At 24.3% G+C, this 23,459-nt stretch overlaps 2 protein-coding genes across 3 annotated transcripts in view; one reads left to right on the top strand and one right to left on the bottom strand.

Annotated features, from left to right (window-relative positions):
• The first annotated feature begins 1,945 nt into the window (after positions 1-1,945).
• On the top strand, positions 1,946-5,556 carry LOC113552572 (UPF0602 protein C4orf47 homolog). The gene is made up of 6 exons (XM_026955431.1): positions 1,946-2,066; positions 2,156-2,309; positions 3,117-3,226; positions 3,324-3,450; positions 4,133-4,331; positions 5,308-5,556. The coding sequence occupies exons 1-6, from the start codon at positions 1,946-1,948 to the stop codon at positions 5,554-5,556; spliced, it is 960 nt and encodes a 319-aa protein (XP_026811232.1).
• A 2,322-nt stretch (positions 5,557-7,878) lies between these two features.
• LOC113551039 (furin-1-like) overlaps positions 7,879-23,459 on the bottom strand; it is a 105,981-nt gene continuing 90,400 nt past the window's right edge. Inside the window, exons 16-28 of one of the 2 annotated variants that reach the window (XM_026953045.1) lie at positions 21,751-21,857; positions 21,110-21,170; positions 20,127-20,264; positions 19,917-20,021; positions 19,763-19,813; positions 11,723-11,837; positions 11,489-11,662; positions 11,330-11,400; positions 11,107-11,266; positions 10,862-11,046; positions 10,439-10,739; positions 9,111-10,379; positions 7,879-8,336 (exon numbers count right to left, since the gene is read on the bottom strand). In XM_026953045.1, the coding sequence (XP_026808846.1) occupies positions 8,149-8,336; positions 9,111-10,379; positions 10,439-10,739; positions 10,862-11,046; positions 11,107-11,266; positions 11,330-11,400; positions 11,489-11,662; positions 11,723-11,837; positions 19,763-19,813; positions 19,917-20,021; positions 20,127-20,264; positions 21,110-21,170; positions 21,751-21,857 (2,925 nt within the window). In that variant the 3' untranslated portion in view covers positions 7,879-8,148. The remainder of the gene's footprint in view (positions 8,337-9,110; positions 10,380-10,438; positions 10,740-10,861; positions 11,047-11,106; positions 11,267-11,329; positions 11,401-11,488; positions 11,663-11,722; positions 11,838-19,762; positions 19,814-19,916; positions 20,022-20,126; positions 20,265-21,109; positions 21,171-21,750; positions 21,858-23,459) is intronic. The other variant, XM_026953046.1, reaches the window with a different exon arrangement.

Here is a 23,459-nt window from a genome sequence, read left to right as displayed (position 1 = left end):
CACATTACTATAATAATTAAGGTAAATATTTTTTTAAATTTCACAGCTTTAATTTTTTTAAATTTATTTACAGTTATTTTATGTAATAATTTTAATTAAAAATGCAACCTAATACAAGAAAACTTGAAAATTATAAAACAAAATTTTATACTTTTAGGTCTTGGAAAACTCATTTAACTGTTGGTGATTATTTTCGAACATTTGGTCTTAAAATTTTAAGTCGTTTTAAAATATATAATATATGCAAATAAACTTTATTAATGTAACAATGTCTAATCATAAAATTCTATCATTGATGAAAGGAAAACTGTCACCAAACATCATAACTAAATCAAGAAATACAAGAGGACTTCGATATATTGTTAGTAAATTCAGTCCTTTCGCTAGAATTCTCATTAATCTAATGTCGAATATTTGTTACTTGAATTTTTTATAACTGTTTATAAGCATAAACTTATTTTTTTTCGTTTTTTTATATGTATAGAATAATTCAAATAAAAAATACTCGAAAGAAATATGATTAATACGTACCTGTTTATAAATAAATCGATCATTCGTTACTTCGTTAGTATTATTACAGAACTGTTAATGTATTTAATAAACTATATTGTTTTATTATTTTATTGAAGATTAATTTATTTGGTTTATTATCTTTGTTATCTAAAATATCATGCTAAAATGATAACCGAAAATAAATCATGCAATCTGCATGTCTGTTATCGATAGAAATAAGGAACCACGAGTCCATACACTGTACTTTACACTGAAAATCTATTTCAGGTGTAGTATTTAAACCATATATGGACATAATTCTAAGCTATTAATTCAGTACCTACAGAAGGATAAAACTACTGATCAAAATTATTTGAAGAACTAGTTTCTTTTTTCTTCTATGCCTCTATCTATAAAAAATATTAAATTTTCCTATATTGAAGAGACTTCTGTACTGATTTCACTGAAAATACTATATATCCGGTAACACCCGTTATAAATAATATGAGGTACCAGATACCGGTATCAACATTTTAAATACAGATATCCCTATTTTAAAATATATAATAAGTAATATTTCTTTCATTGGTGACAAACTGTAGATGCATTAAAATAAAAAAACAAATTTATACTTGGAGAATGAATATTCAAAACGTATTTCTTCTAAAATTTTCAAAACAGAGTTATATATCAATTTTTATGGGATAAAAATATCGATAAATCGATTAACGTGGTCAGAAAAAATCAATTTACATTTTTTCGGTCATATCCAAATATAAAAATGATGTTTATAGATAATCAAAACGTATCTATTTCTTCCAGTTTTATGCCAAAATACTAATGAACATAGTACGTTTTGAATTGTTGTACATATTAATTACCGAAAAATAAGGTTTATACTTAAAAATTAAATATTTTTTTTTTTTTTATAAAAATCGCTATAACTCATAATAAATTATATTTTTTGAACTTAAATTAACTTACATTTGTTATAGAATAGGAGATACTTTGACTTCGATTCTTTTGACAAATCTATATTTTGACAATAGTACGTTTTGGATTTCCGTCTCTCAAAATATAAAATTATCAGAAAACTTATTGAACTTCTTCGGTTCTATCAAAAAATGTAGGGAATTTCTTTTAACCAAAAGTACTTACATAGATTATTTCCGTGTAATATATTAAACTGAAAGTAGTTATATTTATTGGCCACTTGCATTATAATAAATAATATAAATTATTATAGCTGAAATCAATAAGAATGTGATTTGTTTTATTATATAAAACAACAATTAAGATGGTTTGTTATTTTATTGGAGTTTTGTTTATAAATACTAGAAATTCCATTTTCAGTAATTCGAACAGTATTAAATTCTTTACACACCTATAGAATTTATCTTTTTAATCGAAATATTATACATAACCTTATTTAAGTAATTTTAAATATTTTATAATGAAAGCATTTGCCTTTAACAATATGGGTAAAAACCATGGAAAATACGATATGGACCGTATTGGATTGTTTTCAGAGATGCCATATATGATTGGTGATAAATATCATCTATCTATTAAAAGTTTGTATTTCAACCATAATTTTTTTTTTTAAATACATTATATTTAAATATTTTACTGTACTTATACAATTATGATATATGACTTGTAGAAGACAATATACGAGATTTGAAAAAATCTCAAATGTATCCAAGTATTTTAAAAACTAAAACAGGTCTTCAAGACGCCTATTTTGACCCACAATTTAAGAGATTATTTGAAAATGAAAAGTGGCAACCACAATCAGGAAAATCTAATAATAAAAAGTGATTAATAGTATAACATATTTGCAATATTTTTATCTTTATAAAATATAATATGTAGGTGTTCAATTTGAATTTGGTTAACAATATAAAGATTTTTTAAATATTGAAATTATTGATAATATAGTGTTAAATATATTTTATAATCATATACCATCTAATAATATAATACATAATAATAACAAGTTTCAGTATACATTATGCGTATTAAAATACATTGATAATATAATATTTTAATTTGTGTATGTTAACTATATTGGCCTTAAATTTATCTCAATAATAACTTTAAAGAAATTGAAATACGGTAATAACCTAAAAATTATACTCAAGGTAATAAGGTTAAAAGTAGAACGTTTATAAGTAATCATAATTGTATTTATTAAACACAATAATATTGTAAATAAATTTATTTAAAACATAATATTACATAATATATTTTATTATATTATAAACTTAAAATATTTTTATTTTATTTTAGATTTTAATTTTTTTTTTTTTTTTAACTCAATTTATTGAACATCATAATAATACATTTTTTAAATAGCTCATTTTCATTGTCATCAAAGGTTATTTTATAGAATTTTGAGAAGATACTGTTTTAAGATATGAAAATTTGGCAATCATAATAAATAATAAAACTCTCTGGTAAAATCGTATACATATACGATATAATTTGTTTGGATTAGGTAGGTATGCAATTGTAATTAATTATGACAATATATACATAAATCAACTGAACAATATTTAAGAATTATATTTATTTCTAATAATTCATGTGTAATTCATTTGTTTTATGTATATTATTTTAAGTGAAAAAAAAGAAAAAAAAATTAGTGCGCAACCCTTTATACCTTCAGGTCCTGCAAAACACCATTCAACTGCTGGTGATTATTTTGGAACATTTGGTCCTAAACTTCCAGGTTGTTTTACAATTTATAGCTTGCATATAAAAATGGAATTTTTAAATGGTTTTAATATTTATTAAGACTTATGTTTGTTTTTAATTTCCTAATTTAGCAATGTCAAATCAAAAAGTTCCTTCACCAAAAAAAGAAAAACTGCCACCAAACATCATGACTAAACCAACTAACACGAGAGGACCTGGATATACTGATATTGGATTTAGTCCATTTCCCGAATACAAGTAATTTATTATAAATTATACAATTTCAGATTGACATACTTATACATGTTTTAATTATCATACATAAAATATTAATTAGTTTTTTCTAAAATTATATATAAGCTTTGTATGTACATAAAAAAATCTAATAATAATTATTATTGAATATCATTAAATATTTATTTCAAATTGTAGAAATTGTTAAATATAAATCTATTTTTAAGAAGTTAAAAATTGTTTTTAATTTTCAATTTTCAAAAAACTATATTTATGACTTTATAATTTTCATTAACATAAACATAGCAGAATTTAATATCTTTCATAAATAAACTAAACATTCAAGCATCAATAAAACAAAAATAAAGTATATTTAATAAATTATCTTATTTCGGGTAATAACATAATATCATAAGAGATATTTTTTTTTCATAACTTATAATTTAGAAGAACAAAAATATTTGTTAACGGCATTCAGAAATGCATTATTAATTTTAGTTTAATTATTATAATAATTTATGGTTAAAATATGCAATATAATAAATTTATAATTACTTATATAGTTCATTAATGTCTTATAATTGTATTCAGATAATTTTTCACAATTTTTAATTATTTTAAACAGTTTAGAATTTATATTGTGTCCATTTGCTTAAAATATAAATAAATTAAGTATAAAAAAATATAATTTTTTATTAACTTGCAGGTCAAGTCCATATAACGATGTAAAAGAACATAATAAAAAAGATAAGTTGAACAAAACTTCGCCATTTTTAATGGCTGGTCCAGGGGAATTCTTTGAAAAAAATCCTTATTTTAGTAATGACCAAAAGCCAACGTACAATATGATTTCAAAAACCAAATTTAAAGGTACACAATTTGTACCATCTTCAACAATCAAAAATGTAAGTATGATTTCGCGTAGTTTTTCTAAACTTTGTTCGCATATTTTTATACATTTTAAACTTTATAATTAGAATTTTTAATTTAACATATTAACTAATTAATAAAAATAAATAACATTATATTACCGCATTATATTTGTTATATTTTTGTACATATTATACAAGTTGTATTGTCAGTGAAGCAAGAAACATATTGGTTTTAAAAATCTATTTTAGATACGTTTAATTTGTTTCATTACAATATATTCCTTTAGATTATTATTATTATTATTTTTTTAATAAAAACAATACTTAATATTTTTACTTAGTATACTTATTACTTCTAAATCATATTATACATGATTTTTTTAAATTAATTTAGTTTTTCTAAACTTAGAAAAACAATTTTATGTTGAAAGAATTAAAAATAATTTTTAGTTTGACTGAACTCATAATAATTTTAGAGCATTAGGAATAATCCATTTTTCTGTGTATAATAATCACGTCATAATAAAAAAATATACATATTTATTTTTATTATTTATAAAGTGTGCATTATGTATGAATAATTAATTATTATTATCGTATTATATTATATTAAATAACTTGCATACTTGAAACGTGAACAAACAGAAATTGTGTTTTTATTTTATAAATAGCTAAGTAATTTATAGCTAAGTATTAATTACCCATAATTTTATTTTTCATACTACGACTTTAATTGTTATACATTATAAAATATATTTATATATTTTATTTATTTAGATGTTATTTGGTATATGTTCATAAAAATTAATTAGCCATTCATTTAGATTTCTTTGATATAGGTAGATAGTAAATACACATTAAAATAATTTGATCCATACACGTTCATACTTTATTGCTCATACTTAAAAATTTAAAAAAAAATTATTTGAATTAGATTTCGTTATAATTTAATACAAAATCTAAATATCTAAATCGTTTTAAATATAATTAATTACTAACTATTTTTCAGTTTGGAAATGGTTTTGATAAGTGGCCCGTTCATTCCGATGATCGCTACATCGATCCGTTTAGAATAGGATACAAGAACAAAAAGGACAAAAATGATGATCGTTCAATCATCACATTCTATCCACAAACTAGAAACAAATCGTTATACACTACATCAACGATTCAGCGGAAATTAAAAATTGCAATGAACAATCATAATTGGCGTACATATGATACCATTACATATCCCATAGAAACAATTGGAAAATAATAAACAAATTACAAATAATAAAATTATTGCTTTTTTTTTTTTTTGAGCTATGAATATTTTAATAAATGTTTGTTTTAACTACTATGACTAATTTGTTTGTTTTTTTTTTTTTTTTTTTAGTAAAAATAGTATGACTATGTTCAACTAATAAATTTTGAAAATATATTAAATCAAACAAATATAATGAATATAACAGTAAATAGGTCGCGCTATCTAGTAGTGAAATACACATTAGAATGTTTAAATTCCACTACTTTTCTCCCTTAGTTAAATCTTGTATATTTTAACTTTTTGTAATTCAATTTTTACTTTAATAATCTTTATTAATACTTGTATAGTTTTTATACGTATTCATATTGAGTTATGCCAAATTATTTGTACTCGTTATAGAACATAGAAAGCTAATGTAGTAACTAATAATATAGTATAATATTCAATATTTGATTTGAACTACCAATAAATTAAATTAACATAAATTAATTTTTTTGTCGGTAGATATCTAAATTAAATCTTGTTTTTTCATAATAATAATATCTCAGTCACCGTAATGACAAACGATTGGGAAGTTCCTACACGAGTCTAGCCGGTACATTTTTACTTAAACATTAGTCCTTAGGTGGTGAGAAAAATAATATATGTAAAAGTTTCTACATTGTTCAAAAAATTACATTTCAATGTTCCTAAACAAAAATGAATGGTGACGCGGATTTAAAAAATATATGAGTATATTATTTAAAAATTCGTAAACATAACATTTTGTAGTTTATAATTTTTGATAAGACTTACCTATAAATTGTAAGTATTTATTAATTGATAAAATAATACAACTTATAGAACACTTTAAAGTTTTGTTTTGTTTTTTTGATTTATTATTTACAGTTTTTGTGGATATTCGTAACAAGAAATATCAAAAATACGTGTTAATGGTTCTTTTTATAACAATATATTTTTTTTATTTTTTTTTAAGTTATATTATTATAAAAATCGTCAGAACCACGAAAATACTAATCTTTTTCAATATAAATGAAAATATATTGACTTGTAACTTAATAACCATATTTAATGTTTTATAAAATAAATTCATTATACCATTATACTAGTAGAATAATATGTTACTAATAGTTAAATAATCTATCCTTAAAAATCACCTTCTGCTTGAACTTATTTTTGAAAAACTTCTAAATTAATGCACCTAAGTATGCTTCCACGCAGAAAGTTTTATCATTTTATAATATTAATTTAATTAATTTACAGTGTTAATAATGTTAAACACGGGAAACTTTCTTTCATTACATTTACACAATAGAAGATTTTCCTGGATTTAGATTCCAAGGGAAGCCATGAATGTACTGTATTGGTAGTACACTGATGTTTTTTTTTTTATTATTGTGTCCTAAGACACATTCATTAGCGGAAAATATGTTTATGGCTATAAAGGTGGTTTCTGTTTAAAAAAATGGATCTTAAAATTTTAGAGAGGGTAATAAATTTTAAATTACCTTTATTTATTTTCAAAAATTTACTTAAAAAAAAAAATCAAAATTAAAGAAAACTGGAGTATTAATACAACATCAAATATTGAAAAAATATATTATCGGATCAACAAAAATCAACCGAACTGTAGATATATGTAATTAAAATTTTCAATTCATATTTAAATTATAATTATCCAAATATGGATTAATTTTTAAATTATTTGAAATTTCCTACTTTGAGATTCTGAGCGAAGTGATGAACATAATATTTATTTTACATTTCTATAATATATTTTTCTTTTTATATCCAATGATACTTAAAAATATACTTCGATCTTCAATATCGAGAGCGGTTTCTGATTGAAAAATATTGCTTTTAGAAAACTTTAGTTCAACCTAACGGATAACTATTTATTATTAATAATAGAATAAACTACTAAATTATTATAATAAAACATTTTTAAAAATATACGCTGATAGACTGATTTTAATAAAAATAGTTGTTCGAAGATTTATCATTTAATTAAATATAACACATCCCCATTATTACTTTTTATTTATTATTTTGATTATTTAATATTACTTGCATGATATTTTATATTTAAATACGAAATACTATCAAACAAACATTTTTTTTTTATTATTTGTATTAGTAACAGTAAAATTATAAATGTTATTACGTAAGTGTTAACTTACAAGTAATTTTATTTATTACACATGAACAACACGAAAAAAATGTAAAAAACGCATAATACATTATAATATGTTGTTGATTTTTTTTATTTTTGATAAAAGTACTCTTATTTCAATTTGAAATAAACAAATAATGAATACTGTCAAACAGTAAAAATAAATAAACAATTATTACAATTATTACCTATAATAATACAACACAAATTAATGTGTATAACTTGAAAGCATTTTAAAAACATGATAGTTAATTTATGTAAAAAAAATCGAACATTTTTCGATTCACCAACGATATTTGAAACCCCTCGACTCATAAAATCTGTATACAGGCAAAATATTTTTAAACACGCGTATATGATATTACATTATCATCATTCCACGTTAATCGGTCCCTTTTGATTAATATAGGTATATATTTAAATGGGCATCAGAAGTCGGTAAAGCTTTTTCTGCGAGTATCTTCACGATTTGGTTGGTTATTGAATGTCACGGGTCTATAAAATATGGTATCGCCTTGTTTCCAACCTCTTGGTGCAGTGTTATAGTTACTCAATGATAAATAATCTTTGTATGACGGTAACTGAACATTTTTTGATGGAGCCACATATGCAGGATCTGTTATTAAAAAAAATACAATAATTATAATTTTATATATAAAATTAATTTAAAAATTTCGTGGTTAAACAAAATATAGTTTAAATATAAATGCCATATGTATCGCCATATCAGTTAACAAATAAATTCAATTTTTAAATTTAAATTATTATGTTTATAAAAAAAGTTAATCAATTGATATTTTAATTCATAGTAAAATAATACTTAATAAATGTCTTATTGATAAGTTATTGTTTTAGTATTATGTTTTATTCATTCAGAAAATTAATGGGTCCTAAATTTAAAACTGATTTGTTTCAAACCATTTAAATAATATCTAATAATACAACAGAATTTTTTCCTTTCAACAATACATATATTACTCAGGTGGTATCATTTTAAATTAAAAATAAATATACGAGTAGACATTTGATACAGACAATTATAATTATCAAAACATTCTTTGCTTAGTTTTGTTTTTATATTTTTTTAATTTTATTATATTTATAAATACTTAATAACTATCTCATTGAGATTTAATTTGTGTACACTTCATTAAATTATTTTTATGCATTCAAGGATTTCATTTAAATCTGAGATGGTATTATATGTATTTATAGAAAAATATATTTTTTTATTTTAGTTAATAAAAAACTGAAAGATTATATTAAACGGTGATTTCTGTAAAAGGAGAACATGCATATAGCACAGGGGACATTCCATTTCGTAGGTAGGTATTTAAATGAAGTATTTCCAAGAACGTGCAACACTCAAACATTCCAATATTTGTCTTGCCTGCAGTTTTACGTGGTGTATTATGAACAGTATTATTGTACTCTTGATGGTAGTCATCCCGTGAGCTCTGTTTTTGAGCAAATAACATGCTAGACTCTAAACTATCCGGTGTGGCTAATTGCCTTATGGTCTGAAATTTCATATCACCCCTTACTTCAAATGATAATGAAACATCATCGGTGTACTCAGATCTATCGCCATATTCAGACCTATCAGTGATTCCTGATTTATCTGCATATTCTGATCTATCACCGTACTCAGACTTATCGTTGATTTCTGACTGGTCGGCACAATCAGATCTATTATCATATTCAGACTTATTATTTGTTCCTGTTCGATCTGTAAAATCGGGCATATTGCAATATTGAGACGTATCATTGATGCCAGATGAATCTACGTAATATTCAGACTTGTCGAAGTGTTGGGGTTTAATTTCATCGGCACAGCCATGTCGTTCTTCATTGCTACCATACACGAAACTTCTTGTTTCAACTGCTGTATTGGCTGTATAGAATCCATTTTCTTCACCAATATAAGACGATTCATGTCCGTCCGTTAAATTACCATCAATTGATACCGGCTTTGGATCATCGTGCAAATGTTTTATCTCTTCACTTAACGGTATTCTTTCTTCAAGTTGTAAATACCGCATAACAGGTCTATTATTGTGCTCGAATGTATCTATAAGCGTTTTAACAGGTAGAGATCTTTCTTGTATTACAGTGTTTGGGGATTTTTCCTGTTTAGTTCCAATGAAACTACTCGGTGACTTAAGTGAACATCTACTTTCAGCACGGTGCGGTTCAGTGTAAGCATTTATATTAGGCATATATTCTTCATACGTTTTATGTGCTTTGGGAACAAACACTTGGTAATTATTACATTTTGGCTTTTCGTTTTCTTTTATTTGTAATTCAAACTTTTGTTTTCCATTTTCATGTTGCGTAGGGGGCTGTATTTCATTTAATTTTTCTTCTATAACATGTTCCGATTTATGAATTTCATTCATTTGGTCTAAGCCTGGAGTTGATCTTGGTGTAAATTCAACTTTATGAAATTTTGGTTCTTCATAGTAACCATGATAAGTTGCTGGGGGTTTAGGTACTGGAGTCAAAGTTAGTGAATTATCTTTGTCAATTGTAAAAGTTGTATAAGATAAATTTTCAGATACTTTGGGAGTAAGACCAGTTGAACAGATTGAAGCCTTATTCAATAAACTAACTGGAGAATGTGGGGTACCACGAAAAATTTGATCCAGTTTAACTGAGCCTATATAAGCAGCAAAAAATTAACTCATAAATTATTGATTATTTACATGATTTACATACCATAAGTTGGAGGCTGTTGTCTGTTACATTGCGTATTCCAGCCTCTGGGTATTTTAGGCATATATATATCTTGATAACTTTTTGGTGTTGCAGTTCTTGTAGGCGTTGAACAAACAGTTGCTCTTGAGGTTCTCCCACCATCTTTAAGTGCTTCTAAAGCACTTGAAGTTGGAGCAACAATATATCCTCTCGGTGGAAAATTTGGAGACATTTCTTGAAATGCTGACTCGACAGATCCTGTTTCCAAAGCTGCCTCCCATGGAGATTTAATCATTCTCAAACGAGGTTGAGTGAACCTTTGCTAAAAATGAATAAATACAAATATTTGTAAAAATCAAGTAAACATTTTACTAGAATACAATAAAAAAATACCTATAGAATATGTGAAACAAGAATTTACATAATGTAAATAATAAAACATACTTGAATTTCATTCATTTTTTGAATATTTTCCGCTCTCATGGTACCTTGTTGATGGTTTGAGATGTTATTACTACCATGTTTTATATTTGCAGGTTCAGAAAGACTAGGTGAAATAGATTTAACATTATGCTCATCTACTATCCAATTTTCAGACCTTTTACGCCTTTTTGCGAATAATGCAGCCCCTTTAAAATTAATTTACCAATAATTTTAATATATCAAATAAAAGTTAAAATGAATGTTACCTTTTCCTTTTGTGGCATTTAAGTCTCTGACTAAATCAAAGCATACTTCTGGACTAAGACAAGGCTCAATATTTTCTCCAAGTTTGCGTAATGTTTGTAAATCTTGTATTTGACCTCGTGGATCCATAACCAATTTTAGAATTTGTTTTGATTCTGAAGTCTAAAACAAAAAATGTATAAATATTGTTGGTTATTTTAATTGATGCAGTAAAATAAAGCTTACGTCAGTAGATTCATAATTTTGTTGATGGTTTCCAAGTGGAAAATTTGATGGCATAGGACCTTTACCTTCTCCTTTTGATTGTTAACGGTGCAAATAAACAGTTATTTTATCATAAAAATATTAAAAGGATGTTTTTAAATATAATGTATTTTTTATCACCTTCATGAACCCATTTGACTGATCTCTTTTTACGATTAACGTACATGGATTGTCCTTTACTCTGTTGGTTACTTATATCACTTAATGAGCTTGATATACGGCGAGCTAACTCAAATTGTTGTTCTACTGTTGGGTGATCTGGACCATAAAAACTACTACTGGCATACATTTTCCCTTAAATCAAACATTTAATTAAACACATAGACAAATTAATAATTATTAGAAAAAAATTACTGTTTTTAGATGGAGACACTTCCCCAGAATCTGTTGCTGGCTTAAAAATTTTATCCAAGTCAACTTGTTTGTGGCTCAATCCGTCATCAGCATTAATTGTTATGCCATTAGACTCCTAAAAAATAATAATGTGACAATTATTAATACATTTGAATATTAATTAGACTAATTTATAAATTATACATGAAATTGTGTATAGTAAACTTGTTATTTTTTTTTTTCATTATTTTATCGTAATATTATTTTAATGTTTTTAATTTTCCAAAAAATGTAATTTAAAAATATATCGTTTACTTATGTAGATACTATGGTTCCATGAAACTTATAATTAGAATTATGTAATTGAAAAACTATTTAAAAGAATTTTATGCTTGAGTAAAGAAATATATATATTGAAATTATGTATCATTATATATTACCAGCGAGACTTGGTTAGATTCATGCAACAGATCACTAACGATGAGATTTGATGAAAAATAAATCAACTGTGTGACGACAATGGCAAAGTTCCAAAAACGTGATTATATATAGCACTCGAAAATGCATTATTGGGGCATACTAGTCAGCCAAATTGGACAAGGAGCAACTACTAACAAATGACAGTTGTCGGATTAAAGTATTATAAAAGTATGGACCATTTAGTTAAATAAAGGAGATTTAGAAAAATAAGAAAAAGATAATTTATATAATAAGAAATGTTGAACATTTTTAAAAATCTATGTAATAATGTTAATACTTTTGTCCTTTCAAATATATTTGAAACCAATTTATTCATGTGATCAAACATAATAAGAGTATATAGAATATTTTGGCAATAGCCCATGACCCATTAGCCCAAACCTAAGGGCCGGACCAGTTAAAAGAATAAAAAAAAAACATATGTTACATTCCTTTTTACCAATGATAATTAATTAATCGTACATTTTAAAGTACCGATGTAATTAACTGTGATGCTTATTCTAAATTTAAAGTATGCATATATTGCACATATTGTAACAGTAGCACACTATTTACTTTATTATTATATAACACAATTAAATGAAAAAAAAAATATGGCTTATCCAGTTTTCCTTTTTTAAATTGTCTTTTCCACTCATTATTTAATTGTTAAATTCACAGCCTTAATTATACCTTACTCGTTTCGTACTCGTCTCGGATTTTTTCTTATATTATATCTATGAAACGTCATAATTTTAATAGATTATAACTAACATTTTATCATAAAAAGAAATATTAAGTTAATTTAACTTGTTACTATTTATCCTAAATTTGTACAAAGTATTATTAAATAATGGCTTAATATCCTATTTAAGTTTCTAGTTTTAAAATTTAATAGTTTTAATATATATATATTCAATATGAGTAATAGGTAATTTTTATACATTCTAATATTATATGAGAAAAGGTTTGTTTGTTTAATATTCACATTATAATGCAATAATAGAATATTCATGTGTAAAATAATATTTATTATTATATACTATTAATTAGTAATATTGTATTTAAACAAATATTAAACATGAATAAAATATTTGCATACATATATATCTGATAATATATAAACTATTACATTTGTAGCTAATATTTGAATGAATAGTTAAACTGTTTTTTAGTTTTTAGCCACATATCTATAATAGTAACTGTAATATTGGGTTGTGTTTTAATGAAATGGATAGTTTAAAACACCTTTCATTTGAATTCAAAAGTTTAGTAAATTTAAAACGACTTATACAATAAGTAATAAATTAGTTATATATTACCTAATGCTATTTTGGATTGAATTTAGTATACTATAGTATATAACAATACTCGTAAAATAAATAAATATTTGTGAAAAATATAGCTTTTTATAATCCAATATCCTTAACAAAACTTGATATAGTCACGTAAAGATAAAAATACACTTAACTATACTCTTTCTAGCGATAGAACATGCCGTGATCCAACGAAAATTAGTTCTTCTGCGCACTCCTAGCGACAACCTGACTAGGGTAACAAGTGTCAATGGACAGAGTGTCACTTAGATATACACAGAATAGGCGTTATGTGTTCTTTCACTGAACGGAGTATCAAATCATAATACTAATGTGTTGAAGAAAAAAAATAATTATGATTAAATTAAATAGTAAGTTTTAATTATAATATACTATATTTACTAGACTATTATTTTAATAACAAGTATTTAGATTTTAGCATTAAAATTGATTTTTTATCTCATGTAGACAGTCATGTTTATCAAAACATTTATAAAATAGTTAATTTGGCAAAGTTACATCATTAAATTTTAGAATAGTATATGATGTTAAAATCTTTACAAAAAATTAAATTCCATGTCTTTCGTTTTTTAAATCACAAATTTAAAATTCTTAACAGTTTATTATAATTTTTTTTTTTCATTCTGTTTATTTTTTTATAAAATATATATACTTTTTTGTTTTATTTTCTTGCTAACGTATTCATTTATAATGCTTTATATGCATTTGATAAAACATATCAATAATTGTATTTAATTTTTTTTTTTACATGAAAATAATGTAATATGTTAAGAGATATTCATATATTATCATAAAATAAATACTTTTATCAAAAAAATAAACCGTTTTGAAAATACATTAAATATTAAGGATTAATTAAATATATCAATTGAAAAAATGCATAAATAAAAGGATAGTTTAAATACGTTTTACATCTGGTAAACTATTTAATACCTAGTCGTAAATGTATTTTAAATTGTAAATATTATTTATTATGACCTCAATGCCACATAAAACACATTTTTTTGATATGAAATAGAAAGCAGACACAACTACAATATGTTGTTTTCAATCAATGTGTATTATAATTCTATGATTATTTTTTTATTTAATTTATTAATTAAATCATGAAAGTATCCATAGTCAGTGAAATGAAAAAAAAAACTAAACTGAATTGAATCATACTTGTAGTATAATTCAAACTCAAGAATGGGCCTGAAAATCCTATTAAATTCGTATATTGAAAGTATTTTTAAAAAGGACAGATTTTTATTTATTTTTTGATAATTATTATAGTTCTAATTAAAATAATACATTCATAAACAAGTAAATTAAATTGTATTCTAGTTTAGCTCAATAAAAAAATGTTTTCCTAACATTAATATTTTTAAAAAAAAAAAAAAAAACACTATAAAATTCAAGTGAAAAAAATCTACAGATATTTGATGAACAATGAAAAATCTTTGACATGTCTAACCTGCGTAATTCAATTCAAATTGAAATAATATATATTAACCGAGCGCCACTGATGTGAAAGAAAATATAACAATCTACCCGAGCAACTGAGTAAAATTCTGGGATAATTAATAACATAATATGGTTTATTTAAAAAAAAAACATGCACTGTATAGACTAATTTATTAATTAATAGATTTTAATTAGAAAAAAAAATGTAAATATTATTTATAGATTTGTCATATACCTAGTTAATAATCGTTGTTGTTACAACATATTGATCAATAAAATAAGGTTAATATTTATATTTTATATATCATGTAATATTTAAATAATTTAATTAAGTAATTTTAGAATATAATAATTGTATCGATAGTTTAGGGTGACCATTTTTAAAAAATAAAAAAACGGGACAGTTGTTATACCCCCCACCCTCAAAAAATTATTATTATTACTTTACCCTTTTAAGTTAATTTTATTAACCTAATCTAAATAATAAAAGTGATCGAACGTTTCGAATTTATTATATATTTATTTTTTTAGTATTATTAATTAACACAATGTTGCATTTTTAAACTAATACAACTTTTTTAAATAATTAGGAAAATTTTCTTTTTATTATTAAACACTATCGCTAATTGAATTATCCTATACTCATTGTTGAATCTTGGAAAATAAAAAGAGTGTAAACAATTTGAATAAAAATGTACAAATGCTAAAACTAAAAGTAGTTATTACCTACACATTTTTAATCTAATAAATGGTCTCGGCCTTACTCCATCTTTAAGTAAATAACTAAGTAATTACAAATTGTAGTTGTTTATTAATTTATAACAAATTATATTTAATCTTATTTTATTTTTATTTGTTTGATTAAATTTATTTTGGTTTTTTTTTTTTAAGAAAAATTTGGTATAACTTTCAAGTTACTTAAACTTTTTTTTAGAACGTAATTTAGTGTACTCATAAATATGAATAATATTTGTGATTTGTATACTTACTGAATTTTATTTACAATATTATAATGCTTTTTAAAGTGGCTGTTTAAAGGTATATTTAGGTACTTTAGTAAGTAAAATATCTTATACACAAGGTATAATAAGTATACAGGTATACTTATATAGATTAATATTGAATATCAATTGTATTCAATTTATAATGATATTTTCGTTCCAAATCAACGGCAATATTTTAGCATTTTGAATTCTCAAATTTAATAAATATTTAATATCACAATATCACATTATGTCAATATAGCCCCCTCCCCTACCCAAAAAAAAAGAAAAAATGACTTAACAAATATTTATTTTAACTTGTAAATTATGGTGGAAATGAGATAGATACTCTTACATCTCCAATTTGTTTTCATGCCTGAGGGAAACCGTTTGGGCTGTCAGCTCAGTGTTGTAGTTTTATAATTAAGTTTCAGGGACTGTACTTTGTTTAAATTAAATCAATCATTTGATATCAAATTAATCTATTAAAATGTAATCTGTCAAACGAATCCCACAAATAAATATAGAATTTGTTATATTTATTTATATAAAAATAATAAAAACATATTTTATTAAATTATGTAGAGATACAGTTATGTTAAGAAACAGTAACCAAGTTAAAACGGTAATTTATTTTTCTTATTCAACGAATTAGAACAAATAATATCACAACTATTCAGTTAACATAAATTGCATTTTGCATATTATTATAACTGGGGTATGATTTATAGTTTATCGTGTATAAAAATAACTAAAGAACTGCAAAATAGGTATTATTATATTACTATTATTAATATTATAAACTTTATAATATTTTTTTTTAAATAATAAACTAATAAAAAATATTAAACTGTATTTACCGTGGTTAATTATTTATAGTTGCTTAATTTTTATAAAAGAAATATAATTTTGAATAGTTTAGTTTTTCAATAATAGATCTTTTGTTAGGGAACACTATAAATTTAAATAAAATGTATTAAAACCATTTGAAAATAATTAAATTAGATACAGTATCAAAATTAAAAACTCTTTTCGATTTTCATTGTGGTTAATTTCAAGTGTCAACACATCTGAATCTTTTGGCTGCTAACGGACTTATTATCTCGTTTGTACCTGCGTGTGTTTGACATCATGTCCATCATCTGTGACAACAATCTTCGGTAATTTTTTTCTATCTAAACTTCCATACCAACCGGCGTTAACCGATTTCCAGGACTTCATATTGTGGATAATATTCGCACACGACTCGCCGAAACCAACTGGATTGCCTAAAAGGGTGTACAATAGCTTCGAATTGCCATTGCCCCCTCCAGCGCTGTTATCGTTTTGAATTTAGACTGGCACAATTTTTTTTTTCACATTAACACATTAAAAACTGCAGTGATACAGTGTTATTAAACAAGTTAGTCTGTCGGACACAACCGATAGCAGTATGAAAACAGCTCTCGGGCATTGGTCCAGTTTGTGTGGGTGGTAAGCTGGCTAGCTATCTGGCTTGAATACAACTTCAAAAAGAAAACAAGGGTCATTTAAACTGCTAATTTTGCGATAACTTACACGCGACGCAACTATAATGACGTTATTGCAGGGTAAACGCTATTGTATGAACTTTATATTATTGTATATTTATTTATGTTTAATACGATATGATTGTTAAGCATCGACTGCATTTGTTAAATTAAAAATATTCATTTTTAAAAAAAGGTAAAATGATTCGAAAAAAGGTTATAAAATCCAGGATGGTACACTTCAGGCATAAATAATGATTTGTAAAATAAATTATATATTTGACACAACCCAAAAACTGTATAAAACTTATGGTCAGAATATATTTTTTATTTGAATTTTTGTATGATTACAATTTATTCACATAAATATGTAATACTTTCTTAAATATTTAAATAAGGAAATATGCATATATAACAGAATAAAGAATATTAAAAATAGAATATTAACTAAACGTAAAATACAATTGCCAAGCATAATATTATAAATAAATAATAAGGTGGTTCATAATTTTAGGGATGCTCAGCTTCTTAATAATTTACAACATCTTTTTTTGGTTTTGAGTGAATAAAAATTTAGGAATAATTAACATAACAGATCTACGACTAAACTGAGTCTAAAATTTATACTAAATTTGTTTTGATTATTTATTAATATTTCCAATAACAAGGAACATCTATAAAAAATCGCAAATATTATTTAAAACTGATATGCAAACGTGATGATTTATATTTTATTTAACTTTTTAATAACAATAGATTGTCTGTTCTAAGGCTTTTAAAGTAAAATCTCTGTGTCTTGCCAGGTTCATTAATCATAAATATATAACATAAAGTTAAAGCGAGAAATCTTTGACAAAAATAAAAAGGTAAAATTAAGTATTTGTTTTATCTTTAAAAATATTTAACTTATTTTTCGTAACATAAATGTGTTACGACACTGCAATTCACGGCTTAGAATTCTAAATACTAAAACTTCAAACACTTTTTTTCAATAATAACAATATTATATTTATTTTGAAACTAAAAACTATAGGTAATAGTAATTTTAAAATTTACCTATGCAATGTTATAACTATAATATTAAATTATTAAAAAAAAATTAAAATCAAAAATTACATTATGTTTACTAGTTTTCAAAAATCTATGATGCCTTTAAAGCGTTTATACAACTTTTTTTGTGTTATAAAAGTAAGCTTTTTGAATTTGAATAATAATACACTTTTAAACTGCTATTTTACGAATTTTAAATTCATGATTAAACATTATCTTAAGGTTAATTTGGGTCATATGATTATTTTTCTTATATTTAAACACACATTTTTATCACTTTATGTTATTGTTGATTATTTTTGGCTAGTCATAATATACATTCATTTTTTACAATTACAATTTATGTACTTAATAAAAACTACTCAGCTCGATTACAAAACACGAGATTTGTAAATTAGACACGCGCCAGTTTTAACAAACCACTTACCAATGACGCTCGCCAGATTTTTTGAGATAGACTAGTTAAGAATTCTTTTTTCGTCGAGTCATAACGGTCAGAAGGCCTGAAGCCTCTTTCAGACACAATATTGCTACGCTTCTTCTGCAAATTGACCCTTTGGCTTGGGTCCATTGGGCGCGAAATAATATTAACCGGTGGAAATCTATAAGCTACAGAGTTAGGAGTTCAAACTCAATGAACTTCAATAAACGGTGTAAGGACGATAACAAACAATTCAATAAATCTTCTACATAAAAAAAAAAACCAAAATTCCGGGTAAAAATCAACAAAAAGGCGCTTACGTTTTATTGACGACAGCACCACGACCGGACGCCTGATACAACCAAACTAGCGAGAAGGTTTGATAGGATTATCGTTACCTTAGACTGTATTCAAATATTGTCTTGCGTGCAAATATGTTGGAAATGAACCAGGAAAACGGTGCGATCTTAAAATACCGTAGTAGTTCGGGCCAAATACAATAGGTTATGTACTACTACTCGGATTTCGATTCTGATTGAGTTTACGATAATAATATAATTTATTGAGGATTGTTATTATGAAATATTATAATCAAACCAATTTATTGGTTTATTGAAAACGTAACAATGTATTATAACATAGTTTATTTTATAATATCTAAAATTAAATAGTTTTAATAGAAACTAAGAATTTTTATTTTTACATAATTATTTCATATTTTTATATCCGAAAGTTAATATTATTAATCGTTTATTTGTATTAAAATTAACTGTAATTATTATAAATTAACGTTCACAGTTTGTGCGACGAAATCATAATTTTAAAATATTAATAGATCTAATTTTATAATAACTTACTTTTTTTGTATTATTGCAGTCTTTAACATATGGATCGGATTTCTCTCCAATCTATAAATCATATGTAATGTTTTGATTAGGTAATGAAATATGATAGATTCCCATTAAATTTTATTAAACGAATATTAAATTGATAATATATGTAGGTATTTACTTTTAAATCGTTCCAAAGACATATAAATTGTCTATTTTCCCACGTCAAGTCTTCTGATACAGATCTTTGTTCTTTAGTTTTAATAGAAGATCGAATTTCATCACCCTATCATCGATTTAAGATTAAAAAAAAAAATGTATTTTTAGTTAAAAATATTACATTTTTCTTTTAAATATAAAAAATAAAATCATATTGTACAATTATACGCACATTTGTATTGGATGGGGGAATATAACATAAGTCTCCCTTTTCCTCGATTTCAGTAATGATATCTTTCAATGTTTTTTTAATGCCTTCCTGGTGGATTTCATAATTTTTCACTTGTTTGCTTTTATAGTTTGTATTAAACTGAAAATATTACGTATTATGAAGCACAAATATTATGCTAATAGCTATAAAAGAGTTGTATTTAAAGATAAAAGTATATGGGTATGCATTTTGAAAAAAAAAGATAATTAGTTGAATAGATTTAAAAAAAATATATTCACAATGAATTTTTTAGATAGATGCACATTGTATAAGCATTCAAAGTAAATATTTACAATTTAGTAGGGCTTATAATACTCATCCTCAATCAGTAAATTTCAAAGTTTTTATAAAAATAGCTAATATCGATTTCCTTAATATATTTTGTTTTTAATAATTCATAACAATGAAAACCACTTATACTTTTAGAAATAAATCTATACTTATAATTTTTTTTGTAGTCGTACCTATTAGCTACATAATTAATCAGGGGTCACCAACTAATTTCTATAGAGGTCCGTTTTGAAACTTACCATACTGGCCGCGGTCCCTAACAGTTTTAATAATATACACATGTTAATAAATATATTATTTTTTTTTTAAATTAGTATTTATATTGATTTATTTATTCAATTGTCAGATTAATATAATTTTTTTGTTGTAATATAAATTTTATATGATATACTTATAATATTTATTTATTTATAATACAAAAATGTTAAAATTTACTCCGCGGATAAGGGTCCGTAAACAAAAGATATTCGCGGTCCGCCAGTTGGTGACCCCTATAATATATCATAAATTAAACATGGAATTTATAAAAAACTATCTTAAAGTTTCATCAAAATTCTATTTTTCTGAACTGGTACTAAAAATAAAATTGATTCAAAATTAATCATAGTAACACTTAATTAAAATGCATTGCAAAAACTTAAAAATTATAATACCTTCATTGCCGATAGTTCTTCGAATGAGCATTGCATTATTCCAACTTTTTCTTTGTTTTGTCTACAAAATAAAACATTAAAACCAATTTTTTAAATATAATAATTATTATTGGAGTTTTCCTTTTTATACAGGTTATATATCTTTACATTTATATTCTATGTATACAATTTTTAAATATAATATATAGGAGTGTAAGTTTAATTTGTAGAGTGCATAACAATTAAACAGTAATGTTATTGATTACTGAATTAGAAAATTGCATTAGCTTCTATTTTGACATTTTGCTTATTATCCAAAAATAAAACTAATGGAATCGAACCAAGCAAGAAAGTGTTATAAAAGAACTCATTAAGTTCGACAAAATTAAAATATATACCTATAGTTGAGTTTATAAGCTATTTGGACATGTGCTATGAAATTATTGATATCTAGCCAAAATGCTATTACACATTGCTCTTAATGAAAACTTGAATGGAATTCGATTATAGGTACTGTTTTTTTTTTTTTGTATAATGGAACTAACATATATACGAGTATATATTTACATTTCCCAGAAAATTTATTCCCTTATTGACTTTTATAGGTTGTTCTAAAATATTATTATTTTATTTTTTGTAAGTATTCAGTATTTTCTACTCACCCAACGCGTTGTAGAGCAAGTGGATGTTTTACGTACTCGTTTGTTTTAGTGGCCACCGTCGTTCCTCTACCATGTGTTCTTCCACAATCGATCGCCAATCTTGTTTTCTGAAAGACACATACTACTGTAACTTATACGTAGTAATAAAACAAAAAAAAAAAAAAAATGCACCAGATGTGTTCCTTTATTTTTATTTTTATGTTCTTTTACTGTAGAATATACATATATATTATGTATATTAAAAAAAAAAAAAACCTATATCATATGCATATATTAAGCAGCGTATTCATATGTGTGTTCACTAATATACGACACAACAACTTGATGATTTGTGAATAACAATACAGTACTAGTGTTATTGACACAGAATACTGAATTTCCTATCGGTATCGGCCTGGCAGCCGTCCACCGGACAAGACAAGAGAGAACTTAAATGTGAATAATAAAAAACAAAACTATTCATTACGAACTACAGGACAATTGAATTTGGAGTTTATTTATATGTGACTTACAGGACGCGCCTAAATATAAATACAGACAATACAGTTTTTGGGCACTAGTCTCTCTGGTTTACACCGCTAGACGGACGCGATGGCGTACAACAGCCTTTATACCACCTCCATAAAAAATATACGTATGATACGTTTTTTTTTTTTTTTTATCTACCTCGGTTTGAAAAAAAAGTTTTATCTACTAAATTCTTGAACGATAGTATAGTAACATACATGCATAATATTATATACAGTTCTCAGTGACGACTTGTGACGTGACATAGGTAATAAAAAAACGATTTACCTATATTATGCATGTTAAAATTATTTGTAATATTTACTATGATCTTAATTGCTCTTGTTGTGCCAATATATTTTACGATATTTCAACTGCGTGAATTTATTTTCGTAAAGAAATAATGTATCCACCTTGCATAATATGTTGTTTTCTCTTAAATTAAATAAACCAAAACAACCCGTTTACTTAAAATGTGATACAAATATTTATTCAATATCTGAATGAGACCGATTTTCTGTGTGCCCAGTGCTGATTATGTGATTAAGCGCTACTGAACCAAATCATAAATACAATCGATAATATACGGCGTTCGTTTATTATAATTTAACTTTCTTGTTGTATTTTATGTTAAAGATTGTTGTTTTTAGTGTAGTACGATTTTGACTCGAAAAACATTATTTCGTTTTATGATGTATAATAAATAATTTACAAATATCTCAAGTTCTAGAAGGATTCGGACAACTAGATGGCGCAATGGTATATATTATAACAATATTAACGAATTTTCATTATAATAGTACATAATAATTAAATAAATAGTATAACTAAAAATACCTTAGATATTTAGCTCTAAATTAATTTTTTTATGGTTTTACTTAAAATAAATATTTAATTGTGATCTTAATTCAATAAAGTTCCTATTAAACTAGATAAATGTTACTTACTATAAATGTACTTAGATAAATACACAAAAATACATTCTACACCATACATATTAAATATAATTGTAAGGTTAGAAAAAATAAAACACATATTTATTTAAATCTTAATGACGTACAATTTTTATATTGTTTAATATAATACTAAAATAATAAATGATTATTCTTTAGTTAAATATTATACAAATTGTAAATTAAAAATTATCTAAATACGAGTATTCATAAGGTTATACAATTAAAACTATCGAAAATTAATTTAAA

Source organism: Rhopalosiphum maidis, chromosome 2 (assembly GCF_003676215.2).
Source record: "Rhopalosiphum maidis isolate BTI-1 chromosome 2, ASM367621v3, whole genome shotgun sequence".
Lineage (NCBI taxonomy): Eukaryota > Metazoa > Arthropoda > Insecta > Hemiptera > Aphididae > Rhopalosiphum > Rhopalosiphum maidis.
Note: the sequence above shows the minus strand (reverse complement) of the source record. Positions and strands in the feature narration are given on the sequence as shown.

Coding starts and splice junctions, on each gene's coding strand:
- LOC113552572 (XM_026955431.1), top strand. CDS start 1,946: ATGAAAGCATTTGCCTTTAACAATATGGGTAAAAACCATGGAAAATAC. Junction 2,067..2,155: donor ATATCATCTATCTATTAAAA/GTTTGTATTTCA, acceptor TATGACTTGTAG/AAGACAATATACGAGATTTG. Junction 3,227..3,323: donor ATTTGGTCCTAAACTTCCAG/GTTGTTTTACAA, acceptor TTCCTAATTTAG/CAATGTCAAATCAAAAAGTT.